This window comes from Epinephelus fuscoguttatus, linkage group LG20, assembly GCF_011397635.1.
Source record: "Epinephelus fuscoguttatus linkage group LG20, E.fuscoguttatus.final_Chr_v1".
In the NCBI taxonomy this organism is placed as follows: Eukaryota; Metazoa; Chordata; class Actinopteri; order Perciformes; family Serranidae; genus Epinephelus; species Epinephelus fuscoguttatus.
In genome coordinates, this window is record NC_064771.1 from 23,099,079 (window position 1) to 23,111,593 (window position 12,515).

The following is a 12,515-nucleotide window of genomic DNA, read 5'->3' on the forward strand; positions in this document are numbered from 1 at the left end:
CTAATTTATTTATCACTACTAGTGTGGTTTGAATGTGGGAAGTACAGCAGTTCTAAAATCTCCCATCAAAACCTAAATCTCAACGTAATTATCAGCATCTGGTTTGAAAAAAATGACATTTATGATTTCAGAGCTTCTTAAGACGAATACACTACTTTCTGATGAACGACTTTGCAAACTCTTCTTCGTCCATTCGGGGTGCTAATTGTGCCAAACATAATGAGTTTATGGCCGCAATCTGCTAAAGTTGGACAGTCTCCATAACCTTGAATTGTCCGTGATGACTTATTTTAAAAAATGAACATAACACACATAGAGCACCGAAATGAAGAGCAGCCTCATCTTCATCTAATTGGTTATATTATAGCATTCAAAGCATGCCATACCAAGCTATACCATGCTATACCAAGGTATTAGCATGCTTTGAATGCTCTGAATGTAGAGCTGCAACATTTCATCGATTCGTTGTGTTTTATTAAATTGATCCCCAACTACTTTGATAATCGATTAATTGGTTTTGAGTAACTTTTAATTAAAAAAAAAAAAAAAAAAAAAAATCAAAATTCTCTGATTCCAGCTTGTTAGATGTAAATATTTTCTCGTTTCTTCACTCCTCGATGACAGTAAACTGAGTATCTTTAAGCTGTGGACAAAAAAAAGACATTTGAAGATGTCATCTTGGGCTATGGGAAGTACTGATCGACATTTTCTCGCCATTTTCTGACATCTTATAGACCAAACGACTAATCGATTAATCAAGAAAATAACTGACAATGAAAATAATCTTGAGTAGCAGCCCTATTCAAGTAAATAACAGTTCACACACTAAACTCCAACCTCGAACAGAAAGCCTGCACATAGAGACAATACCGTATACTTCATATGGCATTTCAAAAAACCCTGGAAAATGTTAATTCATTGCCAGTGATAAACGGATCGTGGATGACCTTCAGATGCAGAGGCACTAAATAGCTCTGGGGTTTGGAAACAGGAAAAGAGGCTTATGGAAAACTTGTGATAGCATTCTTACTGGCAACTGCCGCCTGAGCTGTGTGTGGTGAAGTCAAGAGTCATTCATTAGCTCTTCTACAACAAGTCAATTCATTCTGATAAGAGGGGACAAAATAAAAATCACGGGTTACAGCAGTTTGCCTTGGCCTCATCTGAGATATGTTCAAGTTTGATACGCATCCGATTGAATCGTTAACTGATCTTATTTGTATTTTCACATTTCAATCAACCCTTTTCCTCCTCATTTACAAGTTGTTCTTAAGAAGATCCAATGTGTCAATTCATTGAATACAGCACTCATTGTTTGCTCCAATTGAAAGCAACATTTCAAGTTATCTGGAAGATCACTTCTAACCACTTTTGAAACTCATATATCCAAGTATGAAAAAAAAATAAATAAAAAAAATCAAGAGAAAAAAAAATGGAATCAGCACCAACAGCTTATTCATTCTATTCACCTCTGTGTAGCTGGCAAATAAACTGTTCAATATTTCAAGGTTGACTTTTTCTTTGGAAACGCATTAATTGTCTCCCTAGGCGAACACTAGGAGGCAATCCATCTAAAAGGTTTTTATTAAAGGAAAAAGTCAGTCCAGACGTCGCACTTGACCGTGACTGTAACTCAAAACAATACCCCAACGGACAATCAGAAATTAGGAAAGGATAGTTGTATCCCTGTGACAGTTGGCAATAACACAAACATCAACTATTGCAATATCTATAATGGAATGAATGAAGCTAGGAACGACTGATAAAGAAGAAATTCACTCCAATTTCAAACCTTACTTTTAAAAAGGGGAGTATTGTACTTCAGGTGACTCGAATGTTGACCACATTTTCCACATCTCGTAATTACTTGCATTGTGTGTAATCTCATATAAAGACTGGGTAATGATATGTATTTCAAAAGGAACAGTGGTGCCTGGTAGTGAATGACATCTTCATGGCACTTGATGAAAAAGTATACAGCATATTATGAAAAACCAACAATAGCTTTCTATTGGGGAACTAAATTAATCAGTGAAGCCATCAACAAAACTGCCTTGACCATTACGTGCACTCATACCCACTTAATGACGGAAAGAAAGTAAAGTCTTCAGCAATAAAAGTTGTCAGAGGTGGATATTTCATGACTACCAATTAACCTTTATCGGGATTCAAGGATCCTTCAACACAAAGCCTCTCACGTTTGAACCCTTTGCTATATTGAAAAGACATCAAAAGAAAATAAAAAAAATTAAACTCACCACTTTAAACACAACGTAAGGAGCGGAAATATTTGCAGCAACACCTAATGTCACAAAGATTAATATGGAGACGAGATGGGAAAAAGTAAAAAATGTTTACATTTTTAAAAAGACATTCCACTTTCCTATGGAGGCACTATTTCATTCATATTTTGTTTTCTTCCCATATTTGACTTTCAGAGCTTGACTGGGCAGAGACAAACTAAAGAAAACACATAAAGTTGGAAGCCAGACTACTATGAGACACTTTGTATTAAATGGGCTTTTTTTTACCACAAGGACATTTTTTGGTAACGTTATTTTCAATCTCTATTACAAAGCATAAAGGCTGGGGTCAGGCATTGTAATAAGTGGAAGGATTTATCATAGCAAGTCCACTCATACATCAGAAAGGCAAAAGTAATTGGCAAACGTGCCCAATATTGTCCTTGTCCTGGACCTTAGCTGGGAGAAAATTCTTAGAGCAATACCGCCATCTGCTGCGAGAAGAGATAAACAACCACAGCAGCAAGAAAAAGTGGGAGGTATAGCGATGCCTCAAAGTAAAAGCAACACATTTTATGGAGGGAGCCTTTTAAACACCGCACTGAAAATATGTACAGAAAAAAATATGATGCTGATTTAATGATTAACTTTAAGAAGTATTTAAGAAAGAATACAAAAGTTGCTCGTAACTAGTGTCAAGTGTTAACAGTATAGGAGATGCACTTTTTTTTTTGTCAAAATGTAACTTATCTGAAACAAGCTGGAAGGCTGGACACAGTTGTTTCAAAGACATAATGATATCTAAAATCAGTTAAAACTAGGTTTGCAATTTTTTTGGTCAATTAATCTGTTGATTACTTTCTTGATCAATTGGTTAGTTGTTTGGTCTAGAAAATGTCAGAAAGTAGTTGATCAGAGTTTCTCTAAGTCCAAGATGAAGTCCTCACATGTCTTGCTTTGTCCACAACCCACATATGTTCAGTTTACTGTCATAGAGGTGTAAAGAAACCAGAAAATATTCACACTCAAGGAGCTGGAATTGAATCAGAATTGAAATTACTAACACCGATTAATCGATTATCAAAGGAGCTGACGATTGACTTAGTATTAGTCAACCACTCAATTAATAAAAAACATATAACCGATAAGATGAAGATGAAGTTCATTTAGGTGCTCTGTGAATGTTATGTTCATTTTTTAAATAAGTAATCAAGAACAAATCAAGGTACCTGAGACAATCCAACTTTAGCAGATTGCTACCATGAACTCATGTTTTCCTCAACCAGACTAATCCATTACCAACGGAGATGCCGAATAATTTAATGGTTTTTATTTGCTATTTACTAAACATACTCAAACACAGACCTAACAACACAACATGGAACACCTCTGAAAGGGCTTTGATATCAGAAATACATACTGACAACAGTGTTTCCAGGAGCGACAAAAATTATCTGAGCCAATGTTGCTTTATGACAGCTTATTGCTGACACCTCATTAAGCCCCATGTCAGAGGCATCACACATTTACAATTAGCAATGCCACATCATTTGAGTCACATCCTCAAAAGTGGATTGTGTTTTGTGAGACACAGCAGACGTCTGCAGACCCCCGCCTTCCCTGCTGGGACGGACCAAGCGCGGCCCTTTGAGGATGGTGGCTCTGTTTACCCGATAGATTTCATTAAATTAAGCTTACGTTGGGCCTCTTCTTTGCTTGATCAAAGCCGCTGCTAAGAGCCATGCCATCCCTGCTTCCCCTGACCAGGACAAGACGACTCCATCAAATAGGATTTTCATTGTTCTTTTTATTTTTTTTTTTTCCACGCTCTGACTTTTTTTTCGGTCAAGCTGGCATCCCCTTTAGGTGCTGCAATGCCTGTTTGTCACGACCCAGCACCTTTAAGACCCCCACTGTCCCCTCTATTATCGCAATGAAGCTGCCAGCCGGGCCAACAAAGCTACATCTCATATATACACCTTTGGGATGCCCGTTTGATAAGTTGTCTTCCTGGATGAAATGGCTGGGTTACTGAGGTCGACTCAGGCCCTGTCTGGAAAGGAGCAGGAATGAGGTCTCAAGCTGGCACACCGGTGGTAGGAAGACTTCAAACCATGGGTGAATGGGAGGATGAGAGAGCAGGTTAAGGGGGGAGACACCCGTGGGAGGCCGGTAGGGGGTGGGGTTGAGGGGGGAGATCGGGTAGTGAGGGAGTGGAAAGGCCTTGATATCCACGGAAAGCACAACAAAGCCGGAGCTTTTTACATTAAAAAGAAAGGAGATTGCCTTTTTTCCACTAGACGCCTTTCGAGCCGAGTGTCATGTCCTCCCCGGGCCTGCAGGAAGTGAGAGGCTGAGCTCGGCTATAGCATTTGGCACATCTGAGGCACATCTGAGGGGGCTGAAGTTCTTGCCTTCTGAACACTTTACCAGATTTACAGGAGACCAGATGTACTAGATGTTACCGTGTGAGGTGGGCGATCCTGGTTTAAATGCATGCTGATCTGACCACGCCACACACAGAGGTGTAAAAATGAAAATTACTGTTCAACTGGGGAGTCACAGTTACAAGCAGGGCAATGTTCTTTCACTCAATCCACTAGGACTATCCTACTGCTACCTTCTGCTTTGCATGTCAGGACTGTGGGCCTGGACACATAACTGTGCAGTAAAAATTTTTGAATGCAGTTTGTTTTATACAGTGGACAGACTGATTTAAACTTTTTCCAGGTAAAAAAAACAAAAAACCAAACAATCTTCCCACACGTGCCCCCAAAAACAGGGACACAAATGCAAGTGATGGAAATTTTGCACTAATACCAGCCACAGCAGGCGTTAACTGCTTGATGATTAAGCACGGTAAGTGTGGGGAGAAGAAAAGTTAAAGATTAATCGTCAGCCAATTAAATGCCCATGGCGAGGAAAGTAAACTGTCTTGGCTCGGAGATCTCCTCCTGTGATCTCAGTCAGCACATCGCCGTGGTGTTCTCACAGATCACTAGCACATGATATCTCCATCTAAATGGGTTGTTTATGCATGTTTACTTGTTTGCTCTGCAATTGGAACAGTGATGGCTGTTATATTCACATATTTAATTCAATTCAGATTAAAAATGTTTGCAGTGAATGATATTAGGCATGAAGCAGATGTTTGAGGTACTGATGAGGGTGAAATATGAGCAGGTTTTTGTTTGTCTGTGGTAGGTTCATGCATGGTCTATGTAGTATTATACAAAATTAAGATACAAACACTGCATTACAACGTCTGTCAGAAAATTCTAAATATCAAAATAATATCTTATTCAAATGTGATTCTAACAAACTTCTGTCTTTACTTTGAAAACAAGGACTCTAAAATTGTTCATTTTCAATGGTAAGTTTTCGATTCAATTCAATTCGATTCGATTCAATTCGAAATTCAATAGAACTTTATTTATCCCAAACGAAATTCCTGTGCCAGAGAATGCTTCAAATTACAGTAACACCAAGAACAGTAACCACAATTTTAAGGATTCACAACCACTAACAACCAGACAAACAGTGGGTTCCCTGGTCAGGGTCACTCACTGGGACCAGGTGTATAACACTAGAATATTAAATATCTGACAGAATATACAAATTTCTCTCAGTCTCAGTGGTAAAAGAGATTGTTGATCTCAGCAGGACTTCCCTGGTTGAATATGGGTTAAATACAACATAAATTTAATTGAGTTACAGGTTTTGATAAAAGTTTGTTGATTATTTTGCCAAAATCTGAAAGGTAACAAAACTTCACAGAAACCATATTCACAACCAGGTTAAATGCTGCACCTATCCAGCCTTTTGTGAATTAATCTAAAAGTTCTTAAACATCCAATTCAGTATTTACTTTTCCAGCTCATTCTGAGGCTGTGGATTTATTTCACATTGCATTTGACTCATGGAAGGACTCTCGAGCTCTCCAGCTCAAGGTCAGCTACATTTACACCACGGGTTTATTATCCTGTTGTGAGCACTAGCACCACAAAACTGACAACAGAAAACAAATACAAACAACAGAAACAAATAAAGATATTATTAAAGATACATATTTTTTGCAAGGAAAAGATTTGAATACAAACAATTAAGTAAATACACCTTTTCCAATTTGGGGTAATAAAAAAAGCTACAAACGCAACATCAAATAAAATCAAGCAAGCGCTAGAATTACGTTAAATAATTTCACATTTCTATCACACTATTGATTACGTGAAATACCTTGAGCCATATTGGTAGCCAACAATGTGGACTAAGAGCAAAGGACCCACAAGACTGGGCTGTTCATTAAGCTTTGATAGAGTTTGGAGATCAAGTCGAGACATACAGTGATTTATGAATTACTAAACAAGGCCAGGTTCTGCAGCAACAACACAAACACACACACAACCTGTTCTCAATAGGCATCACTTGCAAGTTCAAATACCAACTCTGAATTAACCTCGGTGGATGCACCACTGAGCTTCAGTGTAGGACTGTTTGTGTGTGTGTGAGATAGTCCGTGTGTTAGGGAGAGAGGGAGTTTGGTTGAGGGGGCAAACAATGGATAGGTGTGTGAACCATGGAGGATTTGAGAAGGTGACATGTAACGACACTATGTCATATGCACTATTCAAGAAGCTTTTCTAAATGTCGATGATGTACATTGTATTTGTAATATTTGAGCTACCATTAAGGAAGATGTAACTGGTACTTACGAAGTCTTTCTCGAGCTTCTCTACCTCCTGCTTGTAGCTCTTCAGTCTGCTGTTGTACATGGCTCGGCTCTGGATGGGGATCTCCCGCACCTCCAGGTCCATCTGCTCCAACTAAAACCCAAAACCCAAAGGTAAACCAGTTAATTTAACAAACTTAACATAACTTGGGATGCAAAACTGACGGGTTCAGAGTTCATTTTGATCCAAATTTACATCATAATAGTAAGGTACCAACGTGGTGAGATGCGCACACTTGAACAGATGCTAATAAATCTAGGCCTCCCTATCCAATAATGATCACTCTGTAACCATCTAGGCATTTCTGTACATGTATTGCTAACTCTTACACAAAGCCGCTCAAGACAGACATTGTGACAACTCTGAAAATATTAAACTTCCTGAAAATGACTAACTTCAGCGGCATTAACTTTAATATGTTCCAATGCTGATTGTAAAAAGAAAAAGCCTCCCGCTCACGTCACTCAGCCGTGATAAAAGTCGCGATGGAGGAAGGCTGTTCTGTAAATAAATACACAATCAAATATGAGCACCCCTTCACTGCAGCGACATGCACAGGCCCAACGATGTCACGGCGAATGAAGTAAAAGTACATTTGATGCATGGCGAGACAGGTCTCTCTGTGGCGGGTTTGGAGGAAACTAATCACTGTGACATAACAAGACAACTGCAACAACAATTTGTCTCTGTCAGGTGACTTTGCTCATTTTTAAACAGCAACATGAAGACTCCCACCTCAAGATAATGGCTTGAAATGTGTCATAGGGGTGTCACTTAAAAGCAGATTACTGGAAAGTAATCATGTGAGGAGGAAGCCTCCTTTCTGCCATGTGAAGTGTGTGTGTGTGTGTGTGTGTGTGTCTGCATGTCATGTCACCACCAGGATAATACAGGTGCTGTTGTCTGGTGCCAGTGAAAATTGTCCCCTCCCTCTTTCCACAAATTCATTATTTAGGAAATGGGAAGAGGAGAAAATTACTGATCAAAGACATACCAACTCTCTGACTTCTTCAAGCTGTTTGTCGACATTTAGAACCAGCTGTGTCTTCTCCTCTGAAAGAGAAAAAAAACAGCAACATATTGATCAGCCGACAGAGGAACAGCGCTTCATGACAACAACCTAACTCCCCCGCAACGGGGGAAGAGAGGGGGAGAGAGAAAGAAAGACTGGGAGAAAACAACACACGAGGACACATTTGAAGATATATTTACACATTCTCTCTACACGACGAGCCAACATTTGATGTCTCTTAGTTATTGGCGTCTATGAGGCCTTTGTTGGTTTCTGTTGAGGAGCAGTGAGACACCTCGTGCCAACTCAAAGGGAAGGGAGGTGTCAGCTTTGCTCACTTGCCAGAAGTATGAGTCCCACTCAGAATGACTAACGCGCCGTTCTGCTCCTCACCCCGTGGCTGCTCTTCCACATTACCCATTGAAACTCATTACGACTTGCGAGAGTTCCAAAGACGCATGTAAAGCACAGTACATCCCATCGTTATTTAAGGCAGCAACACTACCACTTAATTTCTGCACATATAAGAACTGGTCTTTGTTCTGACATTAGCTCTTTGCCATGAAATCCAAGCACATGAAATGTAGAAGTCTGGTGTAGTAGTTTAGCAATCGAGCATCATTAAATGTTTTAAGGAAGCACAAACATATTTTAATGGAGATAAATTAAGGGAGGAAGTTTGAGCAAAACATCGAAATACATGACATTAGTCTGAGTGCCTCAATTTAAGGCATAGTTACAGATTAATAACCAGGTCACTGTTTTAAGATATATATCAAGAAAAATAAAATGTACTGGCTACTAGAGTTGCAATAATTAGTCAATTAAATCTATTAGTCAATCAACGGATAATTAACTGGCAACTATTTTGATTTGATCGAATAATCGTCTAATTAATTTTTTTAACAAAGAAGAATGAACAGCTTTTAGATTTTTAGTTAGATATAACATCCCATTTAAAGATTTCAAATGAGTTATCGGAAATAACACAAGGCATGTTTCACTGTTTTCTGACATTTTATTGACACACAATTAATCAAAAAAATCATAGGTGATTAAGTGATGATGAAAATAATCGTTAGCTCCAGCGCTACTGGTAACAAGCTCTTAAAATATCTAAATTTCCTGGCTTTGAATCATATTCTTGTGAATAAATTTTGTTGTAAATATCCAAAATCCACTCAAATATCAGATATTGAAACCATGGATAGGCCTTTTTCACAGCAGACATTTTAACTCATAGCAGGAAAAGTACAAGTGCTACTAATAACCAGTGTTGTCGTACTCAAGATCAGTCTCAGGACCACTTTTTCAAGGTCTTGGTCTCATCTCTAACTTCACTGCATACTCTGTCTTGTCTCGGTCTCAGAAAAAGAGGACTTAGGATTTTATCTTAAGACCAGTCAAGACCAAAACTGCAGGGTCTGTGTAAAAAAGGAGTGTCGAATAATGATGGTTCAGTTGATTTCAACACTTAATGTTTAATTTTGTTTGCTCAGGTAAAACAAAGTAAAATTCCCCACACATAAAATTCAACTCTGCAATGCCTTTTGAAAATTTAATCAAATTATTCCGATGGTACACTGATAAATAAACACATATGTGGAGTGCCTACTGTTTGCATGTTCCACATTTTATTTTAAGTGTATCATGCAGTGTGGTACTCACACAGGTCTGGTTTTGGTTTTGACTTGGTCTCAAAGTCCCAGTCTTGTCTTGATATCAGTACACTTGTCTTGTTCATGACATGGTCTCTGTTTAGGTGGTCCTGACTCCTGACTACAACACTGCTAGTGACATGAGCGATGACTCAGTTCCCAGTGTCTCAGTAAGACATGACTGTCGACGTATGTCCCAAATTCATACTATATAATGACTGTATACATACAAATCCGTATGTTAAACTGATATAGTTGTATACCAAATCAATATACATACCATTTTATTCTAACAGAAAATTTATGCAACACATCAGCATTGGATGTCAATCAAGGTCCCTCAAACCAAAGCAGCAAAGTGGAATTCAGCTGTAATTCAGCTAATCAGTCACACCTGTGCTTTTCATTGTGATGTGTCAAAATGTCTTTATAAAGAGGCTTATTGGGCCACTGAGTCCTAATGCCAAGACTCCCAAAACGTTGCATTATTTGTGCCGACATTTTACTCAGGAGTGTATGAGTATTAGTCACCATCTAAAGTTCAAACTAGTCACTACTTTCAGGCCAAATCATCACAACTTAGATCACATGAAAACGTGTAATCAGTCATGCACAAAAATAGATATAGACAGAGGCATCCACTTCTCCTCTAAGCCTTTTTTTTGCAAGAGTCCTTGAAGTGTAAACCTGAACCAAACATTGTTCTAAGCACACCTGAAGCTACAAATCTTAGACTTTAACAAACACAGAGAAGATAGTACTGTCTGCTAAAAACAAACAATGAAATTTAAGCAGATTTAGATAATGATGTTTGGCAGGGGAAAAAAGAAACTATAGAAAGCACTTAACATCTTTGAAAATCTATACTTAGTAAATCAGTTTTGTCATCTTTTTGAGTATCAGCATCAGTATTCCATGATAAAAGCCAACAAAAAGAAAAGTAGAGTAGGACCAATCTCAATTTTCTCTCTCAAAATCAAAGTCAGTCAGAAAATATAAATTCAACTCAAATATTTATTTTACATCTACTCCATTTTAGAAACATTCTTAAAAGATCATTAAAAATATTTTCGTCATCAAATAAATCAAGAATCGTGAGTAGAACCTTTAAACTGTTAAATATTTGACATCATTTTAAATAATTGAAATAGAAAGTCAACAAAACTCCAAGCTTCAAAGCAAATCACAAGGCCATCAGTTGTGGGACTGTGATATCATAAAGAATCCAGGCCAAGATCTTCATTTCTCAGGCACCATGGGCCAACATTACCTTTTGCCTGTCCTCAAATTCATTTTTAAAACCTGTGTTCAACTCACAACCTACACAGTAAACAGCCAGAGGCGATTCACTGAAAGGTGAGATGGTGCTTTCTTGCTCGAACTCGGGGCCCAAGCTGGAGGGCTGTGAAATATGTATGGATATTTACCAGGACTACAACCTGCTGACGGACGGATGAGGAGTTTTGTGCACAGAAGTAAGACAAACAAAAAATGAGGTAAGGCTTGGCAAACATTTTTTTAACTAAAAAATGTTCTGTATTTGGTTTGCAATGATTGACAGGCAATCTCTTGCCATAAACACTCAAAGGTGAAACAAAAATGACATTCATGTTTCATGGAACAAGGCCTAACATTTCATTGTATTCTTATTCAAATGTTCCTTGAACCTCAGGTTTCGGGGGATGGTAACAAATAAATATATAAACACACATTCACTTGATTGTTACATGAATGAAGACAGTCAAGGACATTTTTTCCACACGCCCTGGCCATTATCAGCAATTGTGCACATGTGAAATGGAGAGATACAACAACAGCAATGACAAAAGCCCTTTGTCTGGAGCTATATTAATGTATTAAATAGAGGGCTGTCAAACCACGGGAAATATTCAGCCACTTCAGGAATAAGAGCCAGAAGGACTTAAGAAAAGGAAAGAAGAAAAACCTTAATGAGGAGGAAGGGAATTGAAATTCAACTGTAAACTATTCTGTTGGTAGCAGAAGACATTGAACGACTACTTATGGTTGTAATGTGTTTCCTGGCTTTGTGCATATTCATATGGGCTTACTCTGACACAGTCAACAGATGGCGAGAGGAAGCAATGTGGAATTACACTGTGGAATGGGCTGCCATGAAGCTTCAAAGATGCCAATTCCAAACCAGAAATATTCCGTCAGGCGAGGTTTTGTGAGAGGCAGTGTCCTTTGAAAAGCCAATGAGCAAGTTTGAGATAAATGTTCCAAGTCGGGGCTGGAAGCATTTTTTTAGCATTCAAAACTGACAAAACAAACTAGCAGTTGTCAGTTGTGGACAATGTAATTTTGCCAGCGCCACTGCATTTACAGTAGTCCATCATAGAATATGTATGCCTGATATTCATCATATCTTTTTGGTTTGGTGCAGACGATGTTAACTCAAAAACATGCAGTTTATTTACAGCAAAATACTGCTGAATTTAAAATCCGGCTGTTAAATTAAGATATATTGTGCAGAATGGCTCTTTTCTGTGATTTTATTTTTACATATTTAGAAAAATGCACACTCAATGACTATTCTGCCTCCAATTCTATGTATCAAGGTTATAAGGCAGTACATGCATTGCAAAAACAATGCTTTATCTGTGTAAATAAGGTCTTCATAATCACAAGAACAAAAAGGCTATTGTGCACAATTGCGTGATATTGCCTCAGTAATAATGTCTGTGTTTCACGGCAATTTTGATGCATTAGGGTTAAAGAATGTAAGAATATAGTGTCTGGGTAAAAGTATGCCAGGGCAGCATGCTGACTGAACAACACTAGAAGCTAATTAATAATAAAGTTTGGGTAGGTGAAAAAGGTGTATCAGCTCCACACTGAGGGACACACTTTA

General features: G+C 38.3%; 1 protein-coding gene across 4 annotated transcripts in view; it reads right to left on the bottom strand.

Annotated features, from left to right (window-relative positions):
• Positions 1–12,515, bottom strand: part of vti1a (vesicle transport through interaction with t-SNAREs 1A) — a 147,480-nt gene that overhangs the window by 133,108 nt on the left and 1,857 nt on the right. For all 4 annotated transcript variants that reach the window (XM_049563073.1, XM_049563074.1, XM_049563071.1 and 1 more), the window contains exons 2-3: positions 7,968–8,026; positions 6,956–7,066 (exon numbers count right to left, since the gene is read on the bottom strand). In XM_049563073.1, the coding sequence (XP_049419030.1) occupies positions 6,956–7,066; positions 7,968–8,026 (170 nt within the window). The remainder of the gene's footprint in view (positions 1–6,955; positions 7,067–7,967; positions 8,027–12,515) is intronic.